Source organism: Camelina sativa, chromosome 10 (genome assembly GCF_030686135.1).
Source record: "Camelina sativa cultivar CO46 ecotype springtype chromosome 10, ASM3068613v1".
Lineage (NCBI taxonomy): Eukaryota > Viridiplantae > Streptophyta > Magnoliopsida > Brassicales > Brassicaceae > Camelina > Camelina sativa.
In genome coordinates this window covers 6,337,553-6,352,136 of record NC_141889.1, presented here as the reverse complement: position 1 = coordinate 6,352,136, position 14,584 = coordinate 6,337,553, and the positions used below count along the sequence as shown (strand labels likewise).

At 36.0% G+C, this 14,584-nt stretch overlaps 5 protein-coding genes across 6 annotated transcripts; 4 read left to right on the top strand and 1 right to left on the bottom strand.

Moving 5' to 3' along the window:
- The first annotated feature begins 1,935 nt into the window (after positions 1-1,935).
- LOC104717604 (uncharacterized protein At4g26450) lies at positions 1,936-5,300 on the top strand. Its single transcript, XM_010435205.3, has 5 exons — positions 1,936-2,348; positions 2,659-4,517; positions 4,618-4,780; positions 4,858-4,936; positions 5,043-5,300. The coding sequence occupies exons 2-5, from the start codon at positions 2,674-2,676 to the stop codon at positions 5,096-5,098; spliced, it is 2,142 nt and encodes a 713-aa protein (XP_010433507.1). The 5' UTR covers positions 1,936-2,348; positions 2,659-2,673; the 3' UTR covers positions 5,099-5,300.
- A 180-nt stretch (positions 5,301-5,480) lies between these two features.
- LOC104717603 (WPP domain-interacting protein 1) lies at positions 5,481-7,776 on the top strand. The gene is made up of 2 exons (XM_010435203.3): positions 5,481-7,008; positions 7,151-7,776. Exons 1-2 carry the CDS (start codon positions 6,051-6,053, stop codon positions 7,735-7,737), a joined length of 1,545 nt encoding a protein of 514 aa, XP_010433505.2. The 5' UTR covers positions 5,481-6,050; the 3' UTR covers positions 7,738-7,776.
- A 92-nt stretch (positions 7,777-7,868) lies between these two features.
- LOC104717602 (GPI-anchored protein LORELEI-like) lies at positions 7,869-9,127 on the bottom strand. Its single transcript, XM_010435202.3, has 3 exons — positions 9,000-9,127; positions 8,799-8,858; positions 7,869-8,411 (listed from the first exon to the last, which is right to left on the bottom strand). Exons 1-3 carry the CDS (start codon positions 9,073-9,075, stop codon positions 8,041-8,043), a joined length of 507 nt encoding a protein of 168 aa, XP_010433504.2. The 5' UTR covers positions 9,076-9,127; the 3' UTR covers positions 7,869-8,040.
- Positions 9,128-10,688: 1,561 nt separating this feature from the next.
- Positions 10,689-12,346, top strand: LOC104717600 (gibberellic acid methyltransferase 1-like). Of its 2 annotated transcripts, none has more exons than XM_087470488.1 (4): positions 10,689-10,808; positions 11,082-11,365; positions 11,475-11,759; positions 11,866-12,346. In XM_087470488.1, the coding sequence occupies exons 2-4, from the start codon at positions 11,234-11,236 to the stop codon at positions 12,226-12,228; spliced, it is 780 nt and encodes a 259-aa protein (XP_087326614.1). In that variant the 5' UTR covers positions 10,689-10,808; positions 11,082-11,233; the 3' UTR covers positions 12,229-12,346. The 2 variants fall into 2 exon arrangements, with proteins under 2 accessions (XP_087326614.1, XP_087326615.1); XM_087470489.1 differs by having other exon boundaries at positions 10,714-10,837.
- Positions 12,347-13,196: 850 nt separating this feature from the next.
- Positions 13,197-14,584, top strand: LOC104717599 (putative F-box protein At4g21240). Its single transcript, XM_010435197.3, has one exon. It carries the CDS (start codon positions 13,220-13,222, stop codon positions 14,465-14,467), a length of 1,248 nt encoding a protein of 415 aa, XP_010433499.2. The 5' UTR covers positions 13,197-13,219; the 3' UTR covers positions 14,468-14,584.

Genomic DNA, 14,584 nt, shown 5'->3' with positions numbered 1-14,584 from the left:
GCAATAGTTGCTAACAACAGAAAAATGAACAACATATGATGTCGTTTAAATCTGTCGTTGGTAGCTGGTCTCTGTCGCTGAATCCAGAACATGGTCTTTTAATAAAATTCATTGATGAATTAGTTGTTTTTAGTTATCTTTTTTTTTGTCAAACGTTGTTTTTGATTATCTTAAGATCCATTTCTCTATATGAAACAGAAATAAACAAAAATTGAATTTGATATCAAGATGAAAAAATATGATAAGCATGCAACATTCATACATAATTTGTCGTTATATCATTGTCCAAATTTAAATTCTATATAATCTCTTATGATTTAAAATCACAATCTCTATAGGAGATTACTAACAATATACACAGATTACAAACAATATACGTTCTAATTGATCATAATACATTGAAAATTACTAAATCAAAGTCTATACAACCGAAAATATTTATAGTCTAAAAGAATAGTCGTTACCAATAGTTACTAATAGATAATTTATGTTTTTGTTGATATGGTAAGTACTTCTCATGTGGTAAAACGAAAAAATAATTTTACTTACTACAAACTTTGTAATCTAATTTTGATAAGTTTTTTAAGGGTTTGACTAGTTTGTTAGAAAAAAATAAAAGAATACCATAATAACTAAATAATTGTTAGTGGAAACAAGTATTTTTTTTTTCTGCCAAATTTAGTGGAAACGAATATAAAAGTTTTTTGTAAAATAATTATTTACAGTATGTTAACAAACTAGCTTGTGTAAATTAATAATGTTTTGCATATTTTTAAAAATGCTAGTAGTATATAGTAGAACACGTCACGTCAACTGCACATTTTCTTCTGCACTTGTATTAAATCTATCTTCACTTCACGCACCCTCTTTCGGGCGTGTGATTCTACTATATAGTATATACTATATACTAATAGCATTTTTCTACTATAAAAAGGCGCATGAAGATGATAATAAAAGAAAACAGCAGAATTACGTTTTAAAAACAAGAATAAAACTCTGTATATCATTTTATCTCCATGTATATCAATTTAACAGGTTCTTTAATTTACGTGTGCAATCAAGTTCAAACACTCCTACTAGTAACACAAAAAGAAAATGAATAAAAAAAACAATACGGAATGAAATAAACAGTTTTTGAAGAATGAAAAGAAAATCTGCAGAGAATGAACAAAATAGTAAATGGTAACCAAACAATAAAAATATTTTTAGAATATATTAAATATTAAATAAATTTAATTTCAATTGTAATACTAATATTATTCTAATGTATATATAATAAATTTTTCAAATAGAGCCTTAAAATTAGTTTAGCATAAAATTCCTATCAAAAATATTTTTTTTGTCAATACATTGTGAAAATATGAAAGTTTTTATATTACAAAATTGAAATTTTATTAATAAACATATTTTTTTATTTATTTTAAAATAAAAAACGAATTTGAATATTTGTTCTTTTTTTTTGTTCTATTTGTTCCTCATCAATTTTGGGGAGGAACATTTTTGTTCTATTGTTCCTTATTTTTTTAAAAATGTAGATGAATGTAGGGGAAAAATATTACTTTCAAATGGTAAAAAAATTGTAGAATAAAGATATTCTCCCTCTTTCTTTTCCTAAATTTTGGTTACCAATCGAAGCCAAAATAGAACGTGCGACAAACAATAAACACAGATTTCGTTTCTTAAAAAAATCCAGTTAACCAAAGAGAATAAACAATTAGATATTTTAATTATCAAAGTCCACACTTGAACACACTACTATATATTATTATAATATGATAAAATCGATAATTTTTATGTGATTGGTCCATCTCGCAAATAATAATGGTAGGCCCTAGAGAGAGACTGAATCATACGTGCGACGAAGGCGCGTGAAGTGAAGCTGACGTGGCGTGTTCATGCTTTCCTTCTTTGCATCCCAATAATAAAAAGAAATATATTTGTAGAAAGAAGGGAAGGAGAAAGAAACACTTTTTTCGATTGAGGGACGCAAAAATAAAAATGTGAAAAAAAAACCCCAAAAAGAAACAAAAATCGTTAATAGAGCCTAGGATCGATATCTTCGCCGCTGAAATCTGGAGATTGATTTGAGAATTACAGTGACTGAGACTCGTGTCCGTCATCTGAGATCGGAGATTGATGTGAGAATTACAATTACAGTGATTTCTCTTACCTGTGATTTTGTTGACTGTGTTTGTATCATTTTGTGGTGGAGGAGGAGGAAACTATTCTCTAGGGTTCTTCTTCTTTATTTTAGATGAAGTGAGAAAACTTGAATCAGATTACTCGTTCCTTCTACCTAATCGGACAAAGGAAACAAACCCCTATGATCGGACAAGAGAGAAGAAGAGGTTAGATCTTCACCGAACTCGAGATCCCATCACCGTTTTGTTTGTTTTTTTCCTTTTTTTTTTTTTTTTTTTTTTTTTTTTGTTTTCTCTCTCGCTGGGACTGTGAACAAGGGATTGCCCCCAATTATAACAAGTTCGGATTGAAGCTGCTCTGTTCTGTGAAGCTGCAATAATAATAACCTCAAAAGTTCCCTCCTTGGTTTTGAGACAAAAATGGTTTCGCTACTACTACTACTACTGTGAGTTCCTTGGAATCAGAACTGTGTTATATATATATATTAGGGTTTTTTTTTTCTGTGTGTATATTTAGGGGGATCAAACAAAGATGCATGCTAGGCAACGTAATCTTGGGAATGGGTATAGTAGATCTGGTTCTATTGGAATGGGTTCTCGAATTTCCCCTGATCGTCCTACTATGAGAGGACATGGTTTCAATGGTTCTGATCACCAGCACCGTGGCTTTAACCGTGGATACGGACGGGGAAGAGGACGCTCTAAATCATACCAGAATCACCTGCCTCCGCCTCTCCCTCATCCACCTGTGCAACGTAGAAGTGGTGGCGGTGGCGGTAATGACGTTTTCATGGAGGCAGGTCGTCTAGCAACAGAGTACTTGGTTTCTCAGGGTGTTTTGCCACAAACTGTGCTTTCCAATAAATGGCAGAACTGTAGTAATTTCAGGAAGCAGTCTGGTGAGTTTCAGAGTTCCAGGTCACAAGATGCATCGCGAATGGATGCTTCAGCTCCTCCACCAGATAAAAGGAGGTATGTTGATGGCTACAGCTCTGCTGGCTCCAGGAATAGTTTGAAAGGAAGGAGGTCTCACTCTCACCGTTATGATTCTGATTTTGGGAGGAGCGGATCTTGGTCTGAGAGGAGTAAAGCTTTTGAGGCCGAGACTGGTGATGACTCTGTGTCTGGCCATCAAGAAGAGCAGCCACTTGCTGAGGATATCGCTAGTTCTGTTCAGCGGTCAGCGTCCGGTGAGTTCATGAGAAAGCGTGAAGGAGCGGGTGACTCTGAGTCTGTGCTGGACAAGTACAATCTCCAGGATGAGGCACAGTCTAAGACTGGTTCCTCGAGTGCCGGGAAAGAAATAGTACACGATTGTGAAATCTCAAAAGTATCCGAAGGTTCTTCTAGCTTGAGTGCTGGATCAGGAGAGATGAAAGGTAGGTCTGTTGGTAATAATGGTGGAGAGAATGATAACCAGACTGCTACCGAAGATGGATCTATCCATCAACGTTTTGAAGATGCATCTATTGATCAACATTGTGGAGCTGATGAATCATTCACCAAGAGTGATATTGATTTGGCAACGCTTTGTAAATTTGAGAAGGTGCCTACGAGGACACGCTCTTCTCTGACTGCCAAAGGCCCAAGGCATTATTTGAGTCAAAATATCAGGGAGACCACTCATAATTCTGGACTCGTAGAAGAAGATCAAACCCGAAAACGATTTGAGACTCGAGACCAATCATCTGGAAAAGCGGATAGTACTGGCGATGAAAATATCAGTGACCAAGCTGAAGCTTCGGCTCTTGTTCAATTTGTTGAGAATAGTAAATGTCATAGGTCTAATTCTTTCCCCAATAGCATTCTCAGGGATAATAGTGAGAAAGATCCAGGATTAGAATTGCCCAATTTGCACAGATCACATTCGGTGGGGAAAGTAGGTGAGAAACGGGTTTGTGAAGACAGTGACTTGGAGGAGGCAGCAAAAAGACAGAGAGATTGGGTTCCTTTGCCAGTTTCTGAAGCCAATGAACGCGAAACCCAATGCAAACCTGAAGAAGAAGAAGAAGAAGAGCCAAGCTCATTCAACAAAAGACTTATTGACCGTGCTGCTGGAAGAAGGTTCAGCAATGAAAGTCTGGTTAAAAACTCTACACACACGGGCGAAACAGGTCCTGGGTATGCTGAAGAACATCAGCTGTTTCCTGCTTCGTTTAAGATCTGTGACCTAAATCTAGGGGGAGCGTCAGATGTGAATGATGGCAAAAGGGGATCTGGTAAAGCTGTTGATTTTGATCTCTCAATCAGCAGTTCTAGTAAGTCTCTTGAGTTCAGTACCAGTACTCGGATGAGCAATGGCAAAGAGATAGAAGTGATTGATTTGGATGATGATTCTCCAGAGGTGGTAAAGTCCAGCAATGATCAGGGAAGAAAGTACGGCTAAGTCCTACTCTACACCTATATATATATATATGTATGTATACACATGTTTTACATTTGGCTTATGGGTTTTTTTTACTAACATATCTAACAGGCAAGAAGCTGCTCCATATATGGGGATTGATGATGTTCCAGACTACAATGAAGGACTCATGATGGTAGAGTTTCTTGATTCCTTTGGAAACATTCCTCCAATAAACCCGGGTAGCAGTAGTGTGGCACAGAATAACAACGCAGTTAGCCTTCAAGATCGAGAGGTACTTACTCTACTTGTCAAGTGTTAGGCTAGGATAGAATTGGATTTTGGTGCTAACTTCCTCTGAAAACGTCTCAGGGAGCTAATGGAAATGACCAAGTAGCAAATAACACAGACGATGATTCGATATTCATGTCACTGGGCGAAATACCACTGAGTAAGGAGACAACAAACAACCATCAGTTAACTTGTTAAGAGTGTTTTTATTTCTCCTTTGTTATTAGCTTCTTATATAGCTGATTGACTAATTTATGTGTGTGCAGCATTCTTGCAAGCTTGGGACCAACCTCCAGCTCGAGGCTACGAGAAGCCTTTCTGATTCGCCTTATATTATGTATCTCTGTCTATCTCTCTCAGTGTAATGAGTGTGTAGCCCATATCGTTTGCGTTAATCCTCTCGGATGTAAGATTTGTGACGTTTTGTGTTTGGTGATCGTAACCTTGTAATCATCTTCTGTTTATTCTCCAGTCCAGTGTACCCCATGTTTTTTAGGTTCGTTGAAAGGGTTCATTCAACTTTACATCAGTGCGTAGAACAATGTAAAAAAATAACCAAAGCCCCAAGGCATTATTAAGAAATGATATTTTTGTTAGGAATGAATGAGGTTTCCAATCTCACGGTCAAAAAATGACTAAGTTGATGCTGAGAGTGCATCCGATTTCGCCACGTGATTAATCCAACAACCCACACGTTTACGTATGTGGTCGTTTATTTTCCCCAATATAATTAAAAAAAAAAAAAACCGAATTTTTTTTGTAAAAGGAACAAAATTGATCGTGAGGAAAAAGAAAAAGGAATAAACTTTATATTCCGACAATGAAACTTTCCACATTGAAGGGGTTAATATAGATAGATCTTCGAATCAGATCATCGAATCGGAATCGGGATTAGGGTTTTCACTTTTTTTTTTTTTTTTTTTTTTTGCGTTTTCGTACCCTTTTCTCCAAAAACACGCGTATGTATGTGTTCTTCTTCCATTGATTGGATTTCTTCCATTGATTGAGCTTGTTGGATTTTAAGGAATCATTCATTGGTCTTGATTGATCTGGTAGATGTTGGTGGGCGCATGGTAGGCAAATTTCACACCTTTATATATATATTCGTGTCAAGGAACGAATGAGTTTTGTAACTTTGGTGGTGAGTTGACTTTTGATTCCCCGCTTGATTGGTTTTTTTTTTTTTTTGGGTTATTGATTTTTTTGAGCTACCTTGCTTCTGAAGCCGATATGATTTTTAGAATCTTGTGAGTTTTGAGGGAGAGAGATTATTGATGGATTTGGAGAGTGAAAGCTATGCGCTTGAGTCTGTTGACGATAATGTTTTGATTCAACAAAGTGCTAGCAACAACGTTGCTGATGATGATGGTAGGAGTTTGGACAACGGGTCTTTCTCAGATGAGAGTGTGAACCTTGTTTCCACTTCTTCTACTTGTGTTGAAATCGGTAATGATAATAATAATAAACCCATGGATGATTTTGATTCACCTGGTGCTGGTGCTGGTTCTGTTAGTGGTTCTTCTTCTCCTGTTTCCAAGGGACGAGGTTTGAGAAAATGGAGACGGATCAGGAGAGATCTTGTTGTTGTTAAGGACACGTCTGCCAATACGGAGAATAATAATAGCAAAGTTTTGAAGAAAAGGGTGTCGGGTGCTGCTCATTCACATGGTAAACAGATGCTGTTTCAGTCACCCGAAGTCGAACAGGAGAGTCAGGGGTCTGTTGGGTCTGTGAATATGTTGAAAAGTACCGGTGATGGTTTTGATTTACTTGGGAGTACTGGTTATGACTCTAGGTTTGTGGCAGGGATTGGTTTTTCAGCTGGTATTGATTTAGAAAAAGATGATGATCGAAGTAGCAGCAAGTCCTCGACGGCTGCAAGAGCTCCCAAGGTTATTAGGTATGAGAAGCCAATGATTAGTTCAGGTCTGAGAGGAAACAGTCGTTTAGAGAATAGTAAGAAACATAGAGGAGATAAGGGGCTCGATATTGACAAGGATAATTCCAGCTTGGAATCTGATTCAAGAAAGCAGAGTGGAAGAATGATGGATTTCAACAGTGGAGAAAATGGCGATGAAGCCGATATGAATGGAGAAACTTCAATGAGAAAAGATGATGCGGGAGGAGAAGGAGAAGAGTCGGTGAACACGAACAATCGTTATTCAGAAGAACTTGATCCACTAACAGAGGCCATCGACGGTTTCTTGGCCTTGCGAGATGCTCTTGAGAAAGGTATAGCAATCTTAACTTGCATTATTTTTACTGCTGTTCCATACCTATATCTTGTTATGAGCGAGAGCCTGCATTCTCTCATGTTGGAATCAACTAATAACATCACATGAAAAAATGATTTATCATGTTTAATGGGATGCAGAGGTTCAGCAATTTCAGGAGATTGGGAAGGAACCAATGCCACAACATCATGAACAAGCCAGCGAAGTAAGTTCACCTCACTCGGAGAATGTAACCCTGGTCAACAATGTTGAGCAACTGGAGATCAAGCTAGAAGAAACAAGGTCCATGCTCGAGGTGAAAGAATCACACATCCGTGAGCTTGAATCCACCACGAACCAAAACAAACACTCGTGGGGAGGAACAGAGACCATGGTTGAAGATACCTTCCGGCAGAAGATTGAGGCCGAGATTGAATATCTGATATATTCAAGATCTATTGATAACTTGAACAGTCAGATGAAGTTTCTTGATGAACAAGAGTCATTGGCAAAAGAGGAAACGCATGAGACGCTGAACAAGCTAGGAAAAGTACAAATGAAGGCTGCAAATTTAACAAACAGAGCTCAAGACCTGCAAAACGAGTGCATAGAAATCACCGGAACCATCAAGAAGACAGCATGTAAGACCACTTCATGCTTTCTTATACAGTTAGTATTGATGCTAACAGTAGTTTTGTCGTTCCTGTCTCAATTGTTGCCGAAGCCAGATTTTGTTGTACCCACATGACATTTGATTTTTGATGCAAACTGAGTTTTTCTTTGGCTTTTGGCTTTTCTTGTTAACATTTCGGCTATAAGTTTTGCCTCTGGTAATAAAATTAATCAAGTTAAGTCTAGCTGCTTAGCAAAAAAAAAAAAAAAGTTAAGTCTAGCTCGCTTCTTCTTTTGTTGTTGTTTTTTTCTTTGGAGATAAAAGTAGTCTCTACACTTAAATCAGTAACAGAACAGTTTGAGAATTCTATCTACTTGGTTAACTAATAAGGTATCAAAGTGAAATTGTTTGTTAGCTCTTTCACTTTCCTCTGATTGATCAAGTCAGCACTAAGAAAGCCAAAACAGCAGTCGCAGCAGAGATCAACAGCGTGATGAGATGAGGAGGGTTCGAATCAGCGGTTGAGGAGGCTTTTAGGTTTGGTGAATAGAAAGGTGGTATAGGGCAAACAAGTCCATCTTTCCTTTCTCTGCACTCGTTAGCGAAAAGACCAGGAGGGTAGTTACCGTAAATATTCATGTAGCTGAACATTGTCTGTGCACAATCACTATTCATGTCGTTGATCTCAGTCGCGTAACGACATGCAAACTCTTTAAACGCCAAACAACATTCTTTAGCTGGAAACGCTGGACCTTTGCACCGCCTTGTCAAGACCTTGTAGTCCAGATACTCAAAGTTAACTTCACACTCTGTTTCAAACCAAACGAAAACACGAGTGCAGTGTCACACCACTTATATATGACACAAATTTGATATACCAACCCAATCAGATTTGAAACTTAACCAAACAACCCACCCACAAAAATACTATTAGATATTAAAATCAAGATTGAGCAAATTGGTTTTGTTACGAGTCCATGTAGTATATACACTATACAGACATCAATATTACATGCCATCAGACTTATATTACTGACATATACAAAGCAAAAGTAAATGAGTCCATAGACTTATATTACTCACACATAGACATGTCAATGAGTCTTACTTACATTACTCACACATAGGCTTACAAAAGCAAAAGTAAATTGCCAAATATATATCTACCATTAAATTGAAAGGGATACGTTACATACTTTTCTTGGCATTAAGAAGGTTTCTTCCACTAACCGAGGTCTGAGATTCGAACACGTTATCTACAATTAAGGACCCAATAGATCATAAGTTTATTACCATCCATCTCCAAAAACCCAAAAAAATCGATTATGAATTAGATATTCAGAGAGTTAAACAAAATAATTATGGGGGAATAAGGAAGACAATTATAAAAGACATACCCGAGATGGAACTCGAAGTGGAGAGAGATACCAATAATAATGCTATCGGGAGGAATAATAATAATGTGAGCTCCATAAAAAATTTGTTACATGAGCAGAAAAAAATTCAAATGAAAGAATACTCGAGCAAGTCTTTTTTTTCTAATTTTAATTTCGAAACCTTATTAGGGAGAGACGGCAGATAATAGAAGAAATTAACGTTTTCCTAATTTAAAACGGTAGTTGTTTTGGAAACGCCAGAGCAATTAAATTACTTAAACAACTAGTAGAATGAAAAAGTAAACAAACCGGACCCTTGGAAGTTAATTTTGTTTATTTGTTTTAAGAACCCCAAATATCTAATTATTTCAGAATGAAGTTAACACTCTGAAACATCCATACATTAACAATTTTTGTAGACTGACAAAATTAATTAAGTCCAAGATTGTAACAATGACACATTGCATATGATCATCTGCGAATATACATATGATCATCGACATTATATATAAAGCGTACGAAAAAATGTTTAATTGTGCGCAAGAATTCTTGCATGGACCAGATTATAGAATAGCATTATTTTTTTATTAGGGTCAATTGAAATATTAAACAACGTACGTGATACGTCCAGGTGGGAATTAGGGTGACTCTCTCTACTCTCTAGTACATTATATAAATATTCCCTAGAAAATATTTAGTTATTGATTTTAGTTAGCATCCGTAGAATAATTTCGTGATTTATGATAAAACGAATGAATATTTTATATGGTGGATAGTTATTGTTTTCTTATTGATTATACTATCAAACTATATATATACCAAACCATTACTTAGTGGATAATTAAGTGATTGCGTAATTGCTCTCTGAACGAATATCTTACTCGTCATGCATGCAAAGTCAATTTGGACGTATTCATGATGAATGCTTACTGTTTCTGTGAAAATTCTACTTATAGATAAACTGATAAAGTTTTGATCATAATTTCAAGACTGCTCCTAATTAATGTCCACCCACCTCTAGTCTCTCTAGTGCGTGTTTGTTTTTTTTTGCTTCAAGGATATATATCTTTTTATCACACCAAAAGTAAAATTCAAATTTCACACTAGTGCAAATTTAATTTGGTCGTGAGTATATATATATATATATATATATATATATATATATATATATTATTGATTGAATATTATCCCAAGCAATACATACATATATGTACTGGTGAACAAAAAAACCCAAGCCAAGAATTGGAAACCTAAGTTGTATGTGTGCGTTTTTGTAACTTGTAAGTGGGGATAGCATGCATGAGTACCTGGTAAACGAAATGCGATGACATAATAACAAATGTACAATGTTATAGTTGTTGGTGATATTAGCCCACTCATAAACTGATACTACAACATTATATTGCTTGTTATTTATGTACATTTTCAAGGATAGACTCATTTTTTTCTTTCATTAATTCATGTATCTCGATCTATTTGGCACAGCTGGAACATACGTTGCATAACATCAATTAAATTTACGTGGAATTCCACTTATTGAGAGTTTTTGAGCATTTTCAAACTTTCCCCTATTGTCCATTTTTGAAATTAGATGTTAAGGTTCTCTACGGCATTCCGAATATACTTAAAAGTAAGCATTGGTAGATGACGCATAGAACACCTTCAATTGCATACATGTATGTGTGTGCATGTATCTGCGGCTCTATAAATACGTTTCATGATCCTTCCTTGTTTCATCACTTAATCATTAATTAGAAGAGTACAGAGATAATTACCCCGAAACTAATCATGCTTACTTCAGCCATGGAGTTCTACAGTCGCTTCCCTCAGGTGCAGGGGCGGATCTACAGCCAAAGGGGGTGGGGCACGTGCCCCACACTCCTTTTTAATAATTGTTCAGCTAGACCTTTCAATATTGTATATGTTAGTTCATTTGGAAAAGAGTGTCTCATTCTAAGTTTGAGGAGAAGGGTTCAAACCCTCTCATATGCAATCATTTTCTATTTTATTGTTTTTCCTTTGTGTTTTCTTATTTTCTTCCCATGTTTTTCTATTGTTGTAGAAATTTTTTTTATTAGTGCCTCACATAGTTTTTGCCCCTAGATCCGCCATTGCTCAGGTGCATGAGTCAGGAGAGCAAGTGAGGATAGGAAGCTTTGGCAAGGACAAAGCTCTGGAGAAAACTGTTGGTACACTGCTGAGGTCAGCATACGGTTCATTTTATGGAGATCCAATGGCGGTAGACATTTTGATCGATGACAAGAGACAAGAAAGATCTTGATTTTCACACCATCTATCATGGACTTCACGAGAACATCTTTTCTGAACTGCATATGCCGGATAGCCTCCATGTGGCCACTGCCGGGGGTTTGGAATGGCTCTCGAAGGTATTCAACAATTTAATCAGCAAAAATAAAATTGAAAAATGTCGAACAAATTAGATCTTAGCTAGACCAAAAAAAAAAAGAAGATGCATATTATATTATTTTATGGTAGGTACCGACGAAAGTAAAGGAGGAAGGCTGGAACAAAGGGAAGGCGTGGATAGAAGGGGCCGATCAGCAAGTGGTGAGGGCATACGCGGAGCAAGCGGAAGAAGACTTATTGAACTTCTTGAAGTATCGGAAAAATGAGATCAAGATCGGAGGATCCTTGTTTATGATGATTGGTGGTCGACCTTCATGGTCGAAGAACCAATTAGGTGACAATGACAAAGACTCGAGTCTCAAGCATCCTTTCACAAGTTACATGGATCGAGCATTGCAACTTCTAGTAGACCAGGTTAGACAATAATTAAAAGTCCATGATGATGTCACTTGTATATTATTAATTTAATATATATGGAGTTTAGATATAACGTTTTTTTTTATTGGTGCGTGTATAAAAGGATGTCTTAGACGTGAAGAAAAGAGATGGTTTCAACATCCGAGTGTACTTGAGAAGTACGGAGGAGGTCAAGGCGGCGATCGATCGTTGTGGTGGTTTCCAAATAGAGAAAATGGTCAATCTGAAGATAGCCGACAACATGAACGCGACTCCGATGACGTGGATTGCAGATCCGTCACTATACGGTAAGAAAAGGGCTGAGTTGGCTGAAGACGCTGCTGGCCAATTCATTACGGATCGTTTCGGTGCGGATATGAAAAATAAGCTCTTCGAACGATACGCAGAAGTAGCTGAAGCCGACACCACTCTTCTCGACAAACCTTGTTTCTTCCACATGATCGCCGTTTCCGTCACTCGCATTTGATATAGTGTATTCACCTATATCAGAATAATAATAATGCCTTTTTAATTTACGACTGAATTACTATATATGGCCGTATTACGTAATAAGTCATTTTATATAAGACGTGGTGATTTATTTATTTCGAGTTATTGGTGTGTGGTGTATAATGATCTTAGATTCATTAAATATTTCTCCTAGTTTTAATGCGAACATATAATGTTTAAATGTGGTTGCCGATCTGATATAACTATACCAAATTAAATAAATAGCAACTTGGATAAAAGTAGAGAAAAATATAATTAAATGAGTTATGGATATATTAATAAAATTCATAAATATGTATATATATATATATATATATCCAGTAAATATCAAATGCTGATCACACACAAAAAAAAATTCCTACATTCAGTTAATGAATACAATCAGCTAATATTTAAAAATCTATATCAATATTTAAAAAATCTTCTAATATTATTACTGGATATATCATATATGTGATTCATGACAGAAAACAAAATGAATATTAATAAACTGCCATATCCTAAACTTCAAATTTCCCTATATATGGGTTTATGTCAAAAAGTGAGTTATCCCATTTACAGATCTGCATTGTTTAATTAGTTTGGATATTTTTAACTACTGGTTTGTTACAATTAAGTTGCTAGTACGTGTTTTGGTATAAGAATCTCCTACAAAAAGTTGAGGCAAATAACAATTTAAAAACCACCATAAACAATAAACACACAAAACAATGATATATATCATATATTATTATTTGTTTCTATGAGAGGACACCATATCACCTCATTTCAGTTCAAATCCAACCTTAAATATTTAAAGAAACAAATCTAATTAACTTTTTTTTTTGTGCTTTACATTAATTCAAACTGATATAAATAATTAATATGAACCTAGACATATATATATATATATATATATATATATATATATATATATGCAAAACTGAACCAACAGAAACCATCAATTAAAGGTTTTAAAAACAAGAGCCATGGAAGAAAAGACAAAAGAAATCCATAGAACAACTACACAATCTTTATCGACGACTAGTTTTCATGGCGACAACAAAAGCGATGATGATGGAGTATTTTCTGATCATAAATATATTCCCGTTGATCTAACGAGGGATATACTAATGAGACTGCCTGCAAAATCTATCTTGAGATTCCGATGTGTATCAAAGCTATGGTGGTCGATCACCACGCAACAAGATTTCATCAACTCGTTCGCGGTTAGACAATCATCAATTCCTCGCCAAAGACTTCTTCTCACCTTTAACCAAGACGATACAACACAGATCTTCTGCTCGCTTCCATTTGATGAGAACTCCATCACAACTTATTCTGACGTGAAAAGTTTTCATTTTACGCCCCCTATAAAAGGTCGATACGAGTACTATCGAAACTCTGACCATGGCTTGATCTCTTTCCAAAATTTTACAGAGGTTATAATTTGGAATCCCACCATGAAAGAGCATGTAACCTTGTCCAAGCCTATTGAAATGTCTAAGTACGTAGTAAGCTTTTTAGGATATGATCCTACGGAGAATACATACAAGCTACTTTCGTTGGCAGAAGGTCTTGGGTGTCGGGACACATATCAAAAGCCACAAATTCTTACACTGGGCAGTCAAGAAGCGTGGAGGGTGACTGAGAATAGCCCTCTACATTATTTTAAAGGTTTTGGGTATTCCATCAACGGAGTTGTGTATTATAAGGCAAATATATCACGTAAGAGCATTGAGATAGTCATTATGAGTTTTGATGTGAGGTCTGAACAGTTCAAATCACTCCAAATACCTGGCCACGTCGCTGGATCAACGCTTGATAACTTGATTCATGAATCTATAATGAGTTACCAAGGAAAATTAGCATGGGTTTGCAATAATTTTGATTTTATCAAGATATGGGTTTTGCAGGATGCTGATAAACAAGAATGGTCGTATAAAGATAATATTATACCTCTACCTCAAAGAGATTTGCTTAGGAGTGCTACGTTAAAAGTTGCGACTGATACTGGTGAATTTATTTATCTACGGATGAAATTAAAGTTTAAGGATATTTCTGCTTTTTATTATGACCCCGTCAGAAAAAGTGTCCGAAGTGTCAAAGCACTTGAATATGATACATTTAGGCGCTTCTATGGATCTTGTAACGAGCCCATGTATTGTCTCGAACCTATTCCGGATCACATTGAGAGTCTCATGTCTCTTAAGGACATTTGTTCACCCTTTGTGTGACTCTTTCATGTCTTTTAGCTTTTTGTTGTAATCGTGTAGCTTATTATATTTCATAGTTTGTGATTCCGCAGCATTCGTGCTTTTAAATGAAAACTATTGATTTTTTTTTTGTTGTCA